This window comes from Cyclopterus lumpus, chromosome 1 (genome assembly GCF_009769545.1).
Source record: "Cyclopterus lumpus isolate fCycLum1 chromosome 1, fCycLum1.pri, whole genome shotgun sequence".
Classification (NCBI taxonomy): domain Eukaryota; kingdom Metazoa; phylum Chordata; class Actinopteri; order Perciformes; family Cyclopteridae; genus Cyclopterus; species Cyclopterus lumpus.
In genome coordinates this window covers 21,396,925-21,413,469 of record NC_046966.1, presented here as the reverse complement: position 1 = coordinate 21,413,469, position 16,545 = coordinate 21,396,925, and the positions used below count along the sequence as shown (strand labels likewise).

Sequence of the window (16,545 nt, the reverse complement as noted above, 5' to 3'; positions counted from 1 at the left end):
CTCTGCTGCACAACGCTCTGAACTCAACCCCATCCAAACCTTTTTTTTTTTTGGGAGGATTGGAACTCCCAACTGAAAGCCAGGCTTCATCACCCAACAGTGACAACCTCTTGACCCTGAATGGGAGCAAACACCTGCAGCCAGGTTCCAAGATGTTTTGGAAACCCGTCCCACAAGAGTGGAGGTTGATATAGCGAATTAATGCCGTTAAATTGTGTTAATTGTGTTGAAATGTGTGATGTAAAGTTTGAGCACACTTTTTTTCCCCCCTCTAATTAGTTGTACAGACATGAACCAGGCATTCATCAGATCAGCTGGACACAACTTGTATTCACATCGCTAGACGGTCATTAGATCACAAGTAACAGCGTCGCTCTCACACGCACACCCTGGTGCATGTGGGTTGATGCAATCGATGGAAGCCAGGTATCACATAGACCTCCACTCCAACAGTCTGGGTCTGTACATCTCCATCAGCAGTAGTCAGAGTAGTCCTCCTCCACGTAGTTGGCTGGAAAGAACCCCACCTGGAAACAAAGGGGGCAGTGTCGGTTAAGACGAGCTGCCTCAAAACCTGTAAATGTTGTTCATATTATTTATTTATTTCCGCCAGGAGGATAATGTGATCCAGTGTGTGTGTGTGTGTGTGTGTGTGTGTGTGTGCTGCTGCAGCGAACCGCATTATATTCTGGGGGCCCAGTTACGGCTGCATGCTCACGGACCTCTCGGGGTTGTGGCGACTCACACTGACTAAAAACACCTTTTTTATTGACGCTTTATATTGAGTGCAGCTTGCAGGCCTGTTGGTGTCTCCACGAAAAGGTTAGTCAGCTGTGGGTTGTATTCATTCCATCGCACAATACAGCAGCGGTGGTTGCAGACACACCTGGGCGGAGATCTGCACCTTTTTCTAGTTCTTATTCTGTTTGCAATGTCCTCACCCGGCCGTACACCTCTCCTTTCCACCAACCGCTTTGGCCTTTCTTGTTCAGGATCTTGATGGTGTCTCCTTCCCGCAGCGACAGCTCCGAGCGGTCCCTGGCGGAGAAGTCATAGCGGGCCCTCACCACGCCGAAGCTCCTCGTGCTGCCTCCTGTGAGAAAAAGGGCCAACGTTTGCAACAACAGATGAGCTTCAGAGAATATTCAAGCTTTTTTTTGGGGGGGGGGGAAATCGCCTTATTCGCTTTCTTGCCGAGAGTTCGATCAGAAGATCGTAATGGTGGGAGGTGACGGGGATGTACTGCACCTGGTGCTGTGTTTGGCGTGGCGTGTGGCGTGTTGTTGGGCGAGCTGCTTTGCTCTGGTTGTTTGTAAGGCGTGCACAGCGTGGTGTCCACATCCTTAAAGTACTCCTTCAAAGAGCTCTGCTGGTAAAACTCAATCATCTCCTACCACCGGGAAAAGGAGACGGGAGAGTATGAGGAACACGTGAGTGGGATACAAATACTTTTCAAAACAAAGGTTGCAAAAGACAATTTAAAATAGTTTAAAATAAGACACATTTGACAATAATCAAAATAAAACAATATAAAATAATCATTCAGGCCTAAAACCCTGTGAAAGCGTGAATAAAAAAGTGTTTTTAAGAGGGATTTCAAAGAGGTCAAAGAGGTCAAGCAGAGGGTGGATGCAGTTTGACAGGAGGAAATAACTCAAAACGTAAAGGGCAGTTTTAGTGTGTTTCTTCTTAAACTTACGACTAAACTCTTGAAGGCTTTCTTTTCATTGATGCGGTAGAGGCATTCATTGGACGTGACCTTAATGTGTCGCACGTCCATGTTGAACCTGGAAGAACAAAAAAAAAGGGTTGTGAATTAAAGAGATTGTAGTAAAGTAGCAGCTCTAAGATTAATAACATTTAAAAAAGGCAAAGTTCAGTGTTTGGGGTATTTTAATTATTTGTCTCGGGGCCTTTTGATCACAAAGAGGTTGAATAGTTTAGTTTGATGTCCTCTAAAAAGAAGGACAACTTTTCAACTTCTGCAAAGATTAGTGTCTTTCACACGAGAATGTTTTTTTATATGAGGCACTAGTTCTTTGTTGGAGAGGAAGTGATACCCGAGCTCACAGGCATTCAGCAACGTACCTACGTTTAGTTAAGTCATCATTCAACATCGCTGAGCCAGCGCGACCAAGGTCATTTGTAGGTCAACACACATCAGGTATGTAATTTAAAACTTTAGACATCTGGTTTACAAACAGGGCTGCGACCGACAATCACTTTCGTTATCAATCAAACTGAAGATTATTTTCTCCCATTAATTCTTTGGTCTTTAAAATGTCCGAGCAACTGTTAAAGAAATATATTTTATTAATTACAATTTAAGATGGAAAAAGCCGCAAATTCTTATAGTTAAGAACCTGGAAAAGGATAATTTAATTAAAGAGAATCGTTACACAGTTGTTACAGCAGCATTTCAACATGAAGCAACACAGTATGACCTTTTTCATAATAAAATATAGTCATTTAAATGCCGTTTCAACAATATTACACTAAATACAACCACTTCTAAATTTAACCGTCACTTTTTAACAACATTTAGCCCAGTTTTAACCTCGATTATCAAGCCATCTATCAACTTGTAAATGACCAGATCAGTGAATACTGGGCCCGTGATCTTCAATCTGGAAACAGGAAATAAACATTCCTCTAGATAAAATGTTCTTAACCGATAAATCTGCGAAGGCTCACTTGATGCTGATAGCGAACTCTCCTCCACTTTTCTGCCGCACGAGGAATGTTCCATCCGACCGGGACATTAACAGGTTCTTGGCGGCGGTTCTGTCCATGTTCCCTGCAAACCTTCAAGCACAGTGAGAATCAGAAGCTTATTATTTTAATTTTTTAAGAGTCTAGACAGTTTAAAAAAAAAAGAAATAGCAAAAGGCCAAAGTGTCAATTTTTAATAAAAGTTAAAATGTTTCGCTTTAAAGTTTCTTGAGCACTTTACTTTAAATTACTTTATTTAGCATTTCTAAGTGTAAAAATAATTGAGGAGTGGTTGATAACACAGTATAATGTAACTGTACGCATATATATATATATATTTCTAACTGCTTATTATGTACAGTATTTGTCAATAGTTAGAACTTCTCATATAGACATTAAAACTGTATTTTACTATATTATTATTCATTATCTGTTTATACTACAACCTTCACTTATAGTTGTTGACATATAGAGTAACACATACTTTTACTTACAACTATGTTATACAATATGTATTAACTATTTATGTACTGATTATAAATGGTCAATAGGGTTACGTTAACGTTAACTAAAGTGTTTTTATAATTTTCATGAAATTGACTGCTGCAGTTTTTAGGGATCAGTAAATTAGTTTTTTAGTTTCATTCCACAGTGTCATATTTGATGTTGCCACCAGGCGGCAGTAAAGTAACTCATTTTAAATCCAATACATGGATATTTAAAGGACATCTGCGTTTTATATATTTTTTTCTTTTCATTCGTTGTTATTTGCTGCAGTCCTCTTGAGTTAAGGAATAACTAAAGATGACTTTCTACATCCAAAACTGCTTCAAAAGCACTTTTAATTTTCTGGTTCTATTTTTGTGGCTCTTGGGGGTTTTCTGTATTAGCTCTGTGGTCTCAATCGTTCCTTCCTATATTACAGGAAGAATTACAGCCATGAGGTTAACGAGGGTTTGGTGAGCAAGTCATGAGACCGAGTTCTTGTTGTTACTCACCAGTTGAAGCCCGACAGGTCAGAGGTCAGCCTCTGGGAAAGGGTGAGATCACACAGAGGTTAGACCTAAAACACAGGTCTGCAGTCACGGGTCTTTACTTCCTTTACTGATGCAGACAAATATCACCTAGACTGAACATGTCTGCCATTTATTTGTTTGTTTTTTTGTGCTCAGGTATATGAAAACCTTATTAAAAATAAAATAAAAAGTTTTTTTTTTTTTACAGCATTTTCAGTTTGGTGATGTGTTCAAGAGCTCACGTTGGCTCGTGCATTTTCATACTCACGGAGATGTAGGGCTGAACCTTTTGGCTGGGGAACCATCCCATCTGACCGCCTGTCAGGTTCCTTCCCTGAGTGACGCACACAACAGCAAATCACATGGCCGGACGGGCTACACCCAGCAGTCATTGAGACAGATAAACAAGTACAAGTAACTTATGAACAAATCACCACCCGAAAGCAATCGATCTGACAGAATTTACACCAAATTTGTAGGTAGAAATGAGTGAGTAGGTTTCGTAAAGCTGAGGTGAGGATTAATGGATGAAGAGTTTGAGAGTAAAGGATGAATCAAATGTTGTGGATCCAACAGTTCCAGTGTTTTCCCAAACATAGGATGAAAATTATTTGATTGGTGCAATTTGCTAAAGTTTCTTTCATGTGAAATTATTATGTTTTTAATGTTGTTCTTAAATTACCTAGCCCATTTTCGCCAGTAAAATAAAAATGTAGCTGTGATAATAGAAATATCCCCATGGTAAGTCATAATGATGAGATAGAAAGTCATAATGATGAGATAGAAAGTCGAAATGATGAGATAGGAAGTCGAAATGATCAGATAAATTCGAAATTATGAGATGAAAAGTCATTATATGAGAGGTAAAAACATTTTAAAAAACAGCGCCACTGAAGCACATGTACACTTATACTCATAATTTCTACTTTCTTTCTCATAATTATGACTAATCATGGGGATATTTTAACACCGCAGCTACATTTGTTATTTTATATATTTTACTGCTTTTACTGCTGGAAATGGGCTTCCATATGTGATCTGTCTTTTTCATGTGGTGTTTATGGATGCTGCCATCTTAACCAGGATTAAGGAGGTTAAATAAATAAATCACGCAACCGTAACGTGACTGACAAAGAAAGTGTGAGAAGTCGTAAAACAATTCCCACGTCAACCTCCAGTGTGCTTTTTGTAAAAAAAAAAGATCAGCAACAAAGTAAAAGTCAACGGGATCTTCTTCACACCAGGTGTTATTAATAACCTTGACGACTAGCTCTTGTTCTATCCAACCCTGAAACTCACGCAGCTGAATGGCACTCAGCCATTACGGTGGATTCATTTTTCCATATCAAAACCTTTTTTTTTTTTTTTTTTTAAATGAATCACACAAGCGGAGGCACGAGTGCCGGCTGCGCCTGAAGGGGAGGAAGTGGAACGAGATTCAGAGAGGAAAATGACACACGAGACTGAAAGAGACCAAAGCCTTTCACACCGACTCACGAACCACAGGAAGTAGGGCCTGAACAACACACAGCGAAATAACGTGTGACGCCCCACACACACACACACACACACACAGACACGTCACAGTGTGTACGCTTGCATTTGGGTTTTTTAACGCTACCTCCCACCATGGCAGGTCAGCATCCGCCCGGGTCAGCTCAACGATGTCACCTTTGGAGAGGTGAAGCGGTAGGCCGAAGCCCACGGGGGGCGGAGGCAGGCCGTAATACTCTAGACACACCTCCATCTTGGGAAATCCTGAGACAGCGAGTGAGGAAGAGGAAGAGGAAGAGGAAAGAGGAGACGTTGAGATTTTGCAAGACCTTTGACTCCATCCAGTATTTGATTTACTCTTGAACATGAAGGAGGTTGGTTTTGGAGAGGAAACATGACAGGACACATCTAAAAAAAATGTTTTATTTCTTTTATATTTCGGAAACAAAAGGAAACAAATCCGTCACACTCCCATTTCTGTGAGAATTTGGTTGCGTCATATTCATCAAATGATTAAAATGCTCAATAGAAAAGGGATATTATGTGTGTAGGATGCCTCACTGCGGAGGCTTTTATAAGTGAATTAATAAAAGGCCTCAATTGTAAACATCTCTAGGGCGATTAAATTGAAGATAACATTTTTCTTACCAACGCTGGAAAGTCCAGAGGACGTGTGTGTTTTTTTCTGGAGGAACAAAAGACTCAATTAGAGGAAGAACTATTAAAACGTCATTAAAATGAACGTGTGGAATAGTGTGCGGGGGAGAAGAAAGGAGTCCAACGAGGGCTCATTCATCACCTCCACCCGAATAATATAAAATGTTTCCACAATGTCAACGATAAATGCAGTCTCACCTTCCTCACAGTGCCAGCATGATCTGCAATATAGAGAAGACAATTTAATGTGAGAGAAGTGATAAATACGATAATTAGAAATACTGAACACACACACACACACACACACACACACACACACATACATATATACAGACCTGGGTTTCGTCCGCAGGCAGGGACTCTTCCTAAACACTCTTTATGTGCGGCCATTTTACAGCGAGTGCAGCGATAGCCCTGGAAAAATATCCCTCTGCAGAAGACAGATGGAGAGATTCAAAAAGGGGGGAAAAGAAAATATGGAGAGCTACGAGCCAAACTGAGAGGAACCGCCAGCGAGACGAAGTACCTCAACAGCATCGAGCAGGCCTTGCAGGAGGCGGTTTCCTCGAAGCAGTGCATCTGGAAGTCGTGGTTGTTGGCTGTGGAGTTATCGGGACACATATTCGACCTGCAAACAGGAAGTACAAACGGTTTGAACAACATTTGTTGTTGCCCTCTATTTGGTATTCACCGAGGCTGAAGAAACCAGCAGCAGCAGCGATCTACAAATCATGTGCATTGCGCAATCAGCAGAGCTGCAGCTCAGACCCACTCACTTCTGTTTCTATCCTGATGTGATTCACACTTACTGATTGATCATCGGAAATAATACGATATTTGACTTTGAGACCATGAGCTGAGAGGCAGTCTGGTGACAAACCCTCTGTGTTCATTTAATCCATTATTACTGTAAACATATTGATTATAGAAGACTGTCCAACAAACTAAGCATCTCCAAAATGGCGCTGCATCCATCATCGGAGGCTGAGGCTTTGTAAAAGCCAACGATTGAACAGCAAAAGTGCTAAATTACTCCTTTAAAAGTGTTCACTTGCTTGAGATTGCGACATCGATGCAAACAGACCTTCTCTATTCTGATTTTATGCCAGTGTGTGTTTATTTCCATAACTCACAGAGCCATCTCAAACTGCTCCAGCCATTTCTTCTTCAGTTCTCTGGTTTTGAAGAACACGTCGTATCCACACCTCCCGTTGCAGTCCAGCAGAAGGAACAAATAGGACCACTGTTCACAAACACACACCGTTAGCTCGACCCGTGCTTTACAGACGTCCGCTATAAGTGCTGCAGCGTGGTAGTAAGAACGACCTTCTTATTGTCCTTTTCTCCGGTGGTTTCGTCTCGTATCTGGTAGTACTGCAGCTCAATGGTCTCCTTTAGCTCGAACGTCTCTCCGCTCTTCTTTTTACAGATGAACATGGCCTTGTCGAAGAGGAACGCGTACCTGCCGGAGACCCACAAGGTCAGACGCACGGCATTAACACATGAAAGATATATATATATATACATATATATATATATATATACGCCGACACACACAAACAACACACACCTGTCCTGTTTGGACTTTTTCTCCGGGCTGCAGATCTTCAGCTCTCCGTCGATCTTGGGCCGACCGTAGAGAGCGAGAGACTGAGTCTGAAGGAGAGCATGGGGGGGGGGGGGTGGGGGGGGGGGGGGATCAGTAAAATATGAAATAAAAGCCGAAGAATGAATGAAAAGCAGATCATGTGACCTCACCATGTTTTCTATGGACAACTGGAAGGTGGTGATCTGTCTGATGATCTCGTTGTCTCTCTTCACCTCGTTCACGCACTGCGCCAGGTCCTGCAAACACACAAACACACACACACACACACACACACACACACACATATACATCACACACACACATACACACACGTAGAGGAACGAATGAGTGTTTCTAAATATATCTAAACATATCCTAAATTAAGGCTGGTGATTGCCATAAACACACTTACTCTCATGGCGTCGAGGGCTGTGCGGAGGTTGTCCTTGTCTGTAGGGTCAGTGGTGTGCTTCACCAGCTCCTGCAGGCACAAGATAAACATGCAGAAATTATTATATATTATATGATTATAATTCATACATTATTCTAAAAGCAGGGTTTTACTGTGGTAGCTATGTTGTGTAGGACTGCAGCTACTGATTATTTATATAATGGATTAATCTGCTGATTATTTTCCTGATTATTTGATTGATTGTTTAGTTTTTTGATGGTAAAGGAAAGCTTCTTACATTTCTCAATTTAGTAACTAAAGCTATCAGATAAATGTACAATATTTTTCTACCTCCTCAAATGTGTACTTAAGCACTTACAGAGTAAATGTTACATTACATCACTGCCACACACACACACGCACGTGCACACGCACACACGCGCGCGCACACACACACACACACACACACACACACACACCCTTGTACAAACATACCTGTAGCAGCAGATGATATTTGAGGACCCTCTGCATAGGGACCATGAGTAAATCCCTGAGAGAAAAACGTCGACTATTTGCCCTGTTTGAACACTCCTGAAAGAGAGAGAGATACATAGTGAGAGAGAGACATAGTGAGAGAGAGAGAGAGACATAGTGAGAGAGAGAGAGAGAGAGATAGTGTGTGTGTGAAAGAGAGAGATAGTGAGAGAGAGAGACACCGATAGAGAGAGATAGATATTATGAGAGACCGAGAGAGAGAGATAGACACAGAGAGAGAGAGAGACCGATAGAGAGAGAGAGAGAGAGATAGTGATTATGAGAGACCGAGAGAGAGAGATAGAGAGAGAGATAGAGAGAGAGATAGAGAGAGAGATAGGGAGAGAGATAGAGAGAGAGATAGGGAGAGAGATAGGGAGAGAGAGAACATCATTATAAAAGCTACGGGCAGTTGATACTCTTTGCGTTTTACATTTTTAAATGTAAAGTTTTAATATTCGTCACACCTTATTGAGACTTTACCTTTAGTGGTTGACTCTAAAGGTTAAAAGGTACCCGAAAAGACACATCTCCTGCTCTGTGCTCGTCCTCACCTCCAGTTTCATCCGGATGTCCTCCCTCGTATTCGAGAGCTTGTCCAGGTGTTTTGTCGCCGCTTCCACCTGGCTACAGTAACGGCCGTACAGTAAGAGCCTGGGGACAGATATTACAACACATTATAACGTACATGTATTTGCAGTGTAACGGAGAAACAACACGTCTGTGTGTGTTGTGTACCTCTCCTTGTACTTCAGAAACACCTGGTGCAGGTTCTTTGCTCCGTAATCCAGGATGGAACTCCGGACCTCCTCCAGCAAATTGCGATGGGTGTCTGCCAGATCCTACAGATACAAAAACACAGAAGAAGAAGAAGAAGAAGAAGAAGAAGAAGAAGAAGAAGAAGAAGAAGAAGAAGAAGAAGAAGAAGAAGAAGAAGAAGAAGAAGAAGAAGAATGTGAACAAGGCTCATAAATACATGAAGGTAAACTTGAACTGTCAACGTGACCAGGTGTGTAGAAAAAAAGTCTCCCGTACCTTTATGTTGATGAAGATACTCTCCATGTCTGGAGCCTGGAGAAACCTCTGAAGAGGCTTCATAAAGTGCTACACAAATATATAGAAGACACGGTTGTCACTTTAAATGTGCGAATAAATGCACGCTTGTGTGTGTGTGTGTGTGTGTGTGTGTGCCTTCGTACATGCGTGTGCACACCTGTAATATAGATTGCAGTGTATCGGAGTATTTCTCTTCCGTCTGTCTGATCTCCTGCAGGCAGCACTCTCGTTTGTCTACTTCGGCCTTCTGCTGCTGCACGAACACACACAACGAACATGTCGAATGAAGAGGATGTTTTGTCACGTTAATCTTTACACATATATTCGCTATAAAAAAGGACATCATTCGTAGCATGAAGACTTTTTTCGTTGATGCCAGTTTGTTGGCGATCTCATCTTCTCCTACTGGTTATTCGATGAATGCAGTATTTTTTTTGTATTTGTGGTTGTTTTTGGAAGTAATTTGTTGGAGAAACAATAGTCCTGTGTTAATTGACGCATATATATTTGATCAAATATTGACATTATTACCCCCTTGAGGTCCTTTTATGTATCACTCTGACTCTCCTGAGGCCTCATTTACACCCGCGACCACAGTGTCTCATAGCCAGCGTGTGCTTTTATTAATTATGTAGCCGGGTGACATTTCCACATTATGTATTTATTGGATGGGACCTGAAGTTTTTCGGTTTAAATGAGCTCAAATGGAGACGCATTGCAAAAAAAAGACCTCCCGTGGAGATGATTAACAGCTTCGGAAAGCAGAGAGACATATTTCTGCAACACAAAATTGTCTTTATATTCAAATTGCCCTCTAATCTTTGCTTTTGTCTTGCAAATTCCAGAATAATTGTACTTACTACGGTACAAATGTAAATGTGACAAGAAGTCTCAAGTAAAAAAAAAATAAAAGCTTAATTTTATGGGGTTATAGGCCTTAATTGTTGGAAAACTCTCCTTTGGATCATCAGACGGAGGCTGGGCCCTGGATTTTGGAACTGTGGTCAAAGACAGACCTGGTTGCCAAAAAAAGGCCGAACACCTCTTCCTCTTAATCGGAGGTTCACTCACCGTTTCAGGTTGTTCATCCGTCCTCATCAAGTCTTCATAGATCTCGTCTCCTTCGTTGTCCTCGTCCTCCACAAAGTCGTACAAGTCGTCATCCCCGTCCACCGTGTCACTGACGCACATGACACACATCGTCGTTGTATAAAAATCACAAGCGGACCTCGAGATGATTATTGTAACGTTACTGGAGAAAAAAGGCCTTACTCGATGTGGTCGGACAGGCCGCTGTAGATCTCGTCATCGGGAGTGCATCCTTCCGAAGGGAAAGGCCTGCAGGTGGAAGGAAGAACGGTGAGGGGATAACGACCTTTTATCAAGTATAATGTTCGTATTGAATTCACATTGTAAGGCGGCAGGAGACAAGTTGCCATTACTGCTGTGGAACTGAACGACACTGTCATGTATTAAAAAGATTCAGCTTTTTAGGGCCGAGAAAACTGCTACATGTCGAAAAAATATAGTCGTTGAAATTGAGGTTTTATTCTATATATTGTTCGGTTTTAAACGACCTGATGACTGTTTTGCTGTCATCAGCTATAGTCCTACTTTAGAGCGAACAAAAACCAACACAACCTCTGCTTAATGAAATACATTTTACATCATAAATCGCTATTCATTTGTTATGTTTCGATCACATTCAGCGCAGCATGCCAACAATGGACCCCCACCTCTCACCCCCACCCATTTAGCAATTAACAGTTGTACTTAAACATGTAATGAATAGTTTCCTTCTCACACTCTTGTGGTTGTAATTGTGTAATAATGTATTTGTCAACATCTCCTCCTGTGGGAACCCATACGTGGAGGGTGGTGTGTAAATACATAATTAATGATGATAAGTACATTTACTCGAGTACCGTACTTTTTTCAAGCTACTTTATACTTTTCACTCCACTACATTTTGACACCTTTAGTAATCTAATACAAAATATAAATCAATTAATTAACTAATTGTAAATAAAGTAGTTAAGTTGACCAGCTGCAGCATTAAAGTATGAGAGCACAATAATGCATCAATCATCAATATGTAACAAAACAATATATATCAATATGAAATGAGCCTAATGAGTACTTTTGCGACTTTTTAAAAATGTCTTCAATATAGTAAAATTATGTTGTAATAATATAAAACAATTCTTACACACTTAAAAGTGTCCTTATATCTGTGTACAACTACACAACAGTGTGTTATGAACCATTTATAAAGTATTAGATCCTGATGAGCAGGTGGCACCTCAGTGTATGAATGTGTGCGTGTGTGTGTGCGTGTGTGTGTGCGTGTGTGTGCGTGTGTGTGTGTGTGTGTGTGTGTGTGTGTGTGTGTGTGTGTCTACGGTGCTTTGAGTGTTCGGAAGACTAGAAAGTCTCCATATAAACGTAAGACCATGTATTAATACTGATTATAAATGCTAAAAATTAGTTAAAAAGAACCCAGCATCAACACTTTGATTACGTAACAAAGGAAGGAAGTTACTTACTGGAGTCTTCTTCCTTGTGTAGCAATGGACGAATGAGAGAGGATGGACAAAGTGTCTATGACCTGCCATACACACACACACACACACACACACACACACACACACACACACACACACACACACACACACACAGTGTAGAGTCAATGTGTTGTGAACAGAGAGACACACATTCTGTTAGAGACTCTGTTTCACACTGAATAATTATCCCCTGACCTGGTTTCACTCTCATTCTATCACGATGAGTGATATCAGATAACCAATTTCACGATGTGATCAGAAAAAAACAAACTCCACGATGTCACACGGCCGGCCGCTTCTTTTGTGTGATGAAGCAACGACGAGTGTCATGTGTTATGTGACTAAATGTTTTATAACTTCTGCCTTCACAAAGTCACATTTAACCTCCGGTGGAGTTGAAGCACATTACGATTCAAAAGCTGCCACCTGAACTACGGTTATTTTTCTTTCAGGCAGAAATCATAAAAAAAAAAAGACACTTCTGGGGATAAGAAATTAATACGCTGCCCAAATGAAATAATATATTTCCTCTCTCAGTACTGCTGGACTGTTTCCGTCTGATTTCTAATTTTATTCAAGATAAGAGGAAATAATTATTAAGTGAGAGTCTGAAGAAGACGTTTAGAGGAAGAAAAAAAAACCCAGTTGAATAGACTGGTTTACATTCGTACTGGCATCTGATTAAAAGACTTAAAAAAAAGAAGACATTTTGGGATATGAACTTATTAGCCATAACTGTTAGATGAGAAGATTGGCATCACCCTCACGCTTTTATGTGTCATTAGAAGGGTGGGAAATGTATATCCTAAATATGTGGTAAGAGAAAGGTTTCCACAGACGCTATCCTCTAAGTACCTGATTAGCTTAGCTTAGCATACAGACTGGAAACACTAACGACAATAAACAGCTCAAACTAAATCCGCCCACCCATCTTTAAATCGCATTAAAAAGGACCATTATATTTGTGTCTGTTAAATCCCAAAAATAGAAACTTGGAAAGTGTACCGGACTACTTCTTGACACACAACCCCCTTAAAATGGTGAATTGTCATTAATACCTAAGTAACTTGTTTTAAAGGTTCTCTATATCATATTCAGAGCATGAATATAGCAGCAAACAACTATTTTATTTAACAACTAAGACATAGTGGAGTATTAAGCCACTCTCCCTGCACTTGTGCATGTGAGTGCACGTGAGTGCATGTGAGTGCGCTCACGGCCGCCGCTCTGCACTCATACGGTGGTTACAGTTTGAGCGTAGCACCCACCACGGCACCTTTGAATCAACAAAGTACTTCCTGTTCGGGCTTTGAGGGCGTCTGCAAGCTGCAGCGAGGCGTCAGGACTCTGTTCACGCTTCTGCCATAAAGCGTGTAGTAAGAGGGCACCGCGTGTTTCCCTCATACGTTACTGTGCTGTACTCTACGGTAACGGATGGCTATGGGAACATGAGCTGCTGTGATACCTTCGCGAAGTCTCGAACATCGAACAGGTCAAAGGCTTCAAACAGTTCGCTCTTTCTGAGGTGAAACTTCTCCTGACAAACTCCCAGAAACGTCCGGATGTTCTTCAGGCACAGGAACTATAAAAGAAACCAAAACACACACGTTACTTCTACTTACAACAGTTACACAATCTATCCAGAGTCATACAGCAACGCCAGAGCTGCTGGGAAAATGTCAGTTATATGGCAGGTATTTGGTCATAAAGAAAGTATGACACAGTAGGATTCATCAAGTTAAAACAATAAATGTCTGTACTGAATATTCTGTCCGGTAGATATTGAGATATTTCACACGATGAGTGAAAGCTGTGACCCACTGGTGGCCCTAGAGGCAGTCAGGTGATCCCCAAAGTGAGTAGGGTTCATCCTCTGGGGAACATGAGTGTGTGTACAAAATGTCATACGCGGAGAGCGACAACAAGACAAAAAAAAAAATGATGTCTGACAACAACATTAAAGAAATACCTGTGGCAACATTCAGCATAAACACACACAATTCCTCGACGACTACAAATGAGAAGAAACATTAAAAAAGACAAAACAGTGTAGAAGAAGGAGGTGAAGCCGGAATACAGACAGTAAGAACACATCACATCGAACACGCCGACTCCAAACAGACTTGATGTGTAAAAGCAAAAGGAAGGCCTTATTTATTTCAGAACCAAAAGATAACTCCAAAAGAAATTACAGAGAGCGCGGTGCACAGTGTGTCTGACCACCATGTCAGACACTCGTCGTTGTACATAACTTCCTGAGGCAGCTGGTCTCTCTCTCTCTCTCTCTCTCTCTCTGTCTGTTCAGCAGTGGGAAATGAGGAACTCTAATTTGAGAAAAGGGGAAACGTTGAGTTCCAACTGATACTGCTGCGCACGGCGAATCACTCAGTCAGGAGAGCACACAGGGGCATATCCCTGCACCACAGAGTAGTGTTGCAACAGCACGGGGAAGCTCCTCTACTTGTGTAACACCAGGTGTGTGTGTGTGCGTGCGTGCGTGCGTGTGTGTGTGTGTGTGTGTGTGTCTGTGTCTGTGTGTGTGTGCGTCAGAGTGCACTCCCGTCTTCTGTTAATCACCGGAAGTTTCTTAACCATTCTTGAAGTCATTGGACTTCCCAAAGTTTCTCACACACACACACACCCACAAATCCACACACACACCCACACACATACACAAACACACACACACACACACACACACACGATCGAGGACTTCCCTCTGGACATTCCTGTCTTTTCACACGTCTCGTATTTTGCTCTGAATTCTTCTCTTCGTATGATGTTTTAAAAGCTTGACAGGTTTTCACAAAATGATCCAAGTTTTCTTTCTAGAAAACATTTCTCTCAGATGAAAAGATCGATGCCAATCGGATAAATATGATGCGGTTAGCTTAGCTAAGCATAATGACTGGAAACGGGGGGGGGGGGGGGGGGGGACAGCGAGCTCAGTTCTGGTAACATAATCCGCCTACCAGCACCCCCAAAGCTCAACTCATTACATCATGTTTGTCTGATCCGTTCAATAAGATTAGCTTAGCTTAGCATAACGACTTGAAGCGGTTAGCGTGGCTCTCCGAAGCTCACGCAGCATACATCTTCTTTGTTTGATCGGGACATAAAAAGAAAAGAAAATGCAATATACGACAATTAGCCTTTTAGTGTGGGGTTGTTTCTTGGCGGAGAGAAGTTACAGGCGACAGAAACTGTTCAGATATAACAGCTTATAGATCATTAGCTGAGCTTTAAAGAGTGGTATCTCCTGTATTCAAAAACAATTTAAAAGTATACTGACAAGCTCCTTTTTATTTGATTTGTTTTAGAAAACAGGACTTTTAAAGTTACAATACAGTTTTTGAGTACTGTTCAGATGTTTCTCTTCTTCAGTTCATCATCGTCATCATCATCATCATCATCATCATCATCATCATCATCATCATCATCATCATCATCATCATCCTCCCCTTCTCAATCTCTGCCCCTCTACACTCCCCTGATGAGAACAGATATAGATGCCTCCTGGTCGCTATGGAAATGGATCAGGAAAGGATTTGTGTGTGTGTGTGTGTGTGTGTGTGTGTGTGTGTGTGTGTGTGTGTGTGTGTTACCTGGGACATCTGCGGGCGCAGGTTGATCTCTCTCAGGTTGACGGCCTGAGGCAGCAGGTTGTTGAGTAACTGGCACAGCAGCACGCCATCTCTCAGCGTCTGAGCCAGGTCGCACACCTGGCACACGCACACGCACACGCACAATCAGACTGAGGAACCAAGAGACCATGTGTGTTCAGGTGCAGAGGCGCGCGCGTGTACTGAAGTTACCTGGGCGGCCTCCCATGTGACCCTGTGGTTCTCAGGGAGAACTCGAGCGTCAATCAACCACGTCGCGCACTGCCGCCACAACTCCATCTTGGGTTTTCTGAGGGATAGATCGCTCGATTGATTGACACGCCGGACACTTTATCACTCTGTACCACGTCCAGCAGTCACTCAGATCAAGTTAACTCTCTCCTTGGCAATCAGTTTTTTTAGACCATTCGTGGAGTTCACACTGAATGTATTCACCGTCTGAATTTGCATGTACACAAATAAAGTGTGACAACGTTTGCTCCTGCATTACACAAATAAAGTCCCTCCTCAATCTCACTTAGCGGGTTTAACTTCTGCCATAAACCTGGATACGGAGGTTATTGATGACGCATTCAGTCGGAAACCCAATCAGTAGCACATCGGTTGGCCTCCCAGCGAGCACGGAGCAGGCGGCCCTCTTGAAACTTCGTAGAATAACCACAAATAAAGGGCACAACTCCACGAGAAGACCTAATCATGTTCTAGCTGCACATCCGTGCGGGACCACAATCGGATCTTACCTTCGGGCGTTTTCTCCTGTTAGTTCTCCGTCTTCTGCCACAAAGTTCTCCTTTCACTAACTCATTGTCAGACTCCGGCTCTCTCGTTCTGCCTCTCTTCCGTGGTGGGTGTTCTGCAGCGCTGCACTGCGTCGGAGGCTTTTTAACTTCATCCCGCAACTTCCTTTTTC

At 42.0% G+C, this 16,545-nt stretch overlaps 1 protein-coding gene across 5 annotated transcripts; it reads right to left on the bottom strand.

Moving 5' to 3' along the window:
- Nucleotides 1–40: 40 nt before the first annotated feature.
- Nucleotides 41–16,545, bottom strand: LOC117734407 (proto-oncogene vav-like). 5 transcript variants are annotated; one of them, XM_034538435.1, is made up of 29 exons: nucleotides 16,376–16,545; nucleotides 15,828–15,924; nucleotides 15,618–15,734; nucleotides 13,478–13,594; nucleotides 11,995–12,056; nucleotides 10,721–10,786; nucleotides 10,520–10,628; nucleotides 9,606–9,698; nucleotides 9,428–9,496; nucleotides 9,131–9,234; nucleotides 8,947–9,046; nucleotides 8,354–8,449; nucleotides 7,880–7,948; nucleotides 7,638–7,724; nucleotides 7,450–7,535; nucleotides 7,206–7,341; nucleotides 7,013–7,122; nucleotides 6,406–6,507; nucleotides 6,215–6,309; nucleotides 6,078–6,100; nucleotides 5,871–5,907; nucleotides 5,329–5,486; nucleotides 3,997–4,062; nucleotides 3,711–3,742; nucleotides 2,695–2,805; nucleotides 1,700–1,787; nucleotides 1,249–1,390; nucleotides 942–1,093; nucleotides 41–527 (listed from the first exon to the last, which is right to left on the bottom strand). In XM_034538435.1, exons 2-29 carry the CDS (start codon nucleotides 15,912–15,914, stop codon nucleotides 474–476), a joined length of 2,568 nt encoding a protein of 855 aa, XP_034394326.1. In that variant the 5' UTR covers nucleotides 15,915–15,924; nucleotides 16,376–16,545; the 3' UTR covers nucleotides 41–473. The 5 variants fall into 5 exon arrangements, with proteins under 5 accessions (XP_034394326.1, XP_034394324.1, XP_034394327.1 ...); XM_034538433.1 differs by having other exon boundaries at nucleotides 9,606–9,701; nucleotides 16,376–16,542; XM_034538436.1 differs by having other exon boundaries at nucleotides 5,350–5,486; nucleotides 9,606–9,701; nucleotides 16,376–16,541.

Coding starts and splice junctions, on each gene's coding strand:
- LOC117734407 (XM_034538433.1), bottom strand. CDS start 15,914: ATGGAGTTGTGGCGGCAGTGCGCGACGTGGTTGATTGACGCTCGAGTT. Junction 13,595..15,617: donor TGCGCCCGCAGATGTCCCAG/GTAACACACACA, acceptor TTTCTTTTATAG/TTCCTGTGCCTGAAGAACAT. Junction 9,702..10,519: donor CGGATGAACAACCTGAAACG/GTGAGTGAACCT, acceptor GTGTTCGTGCAG/CAGCAGAAGGCCGAAGTAGA.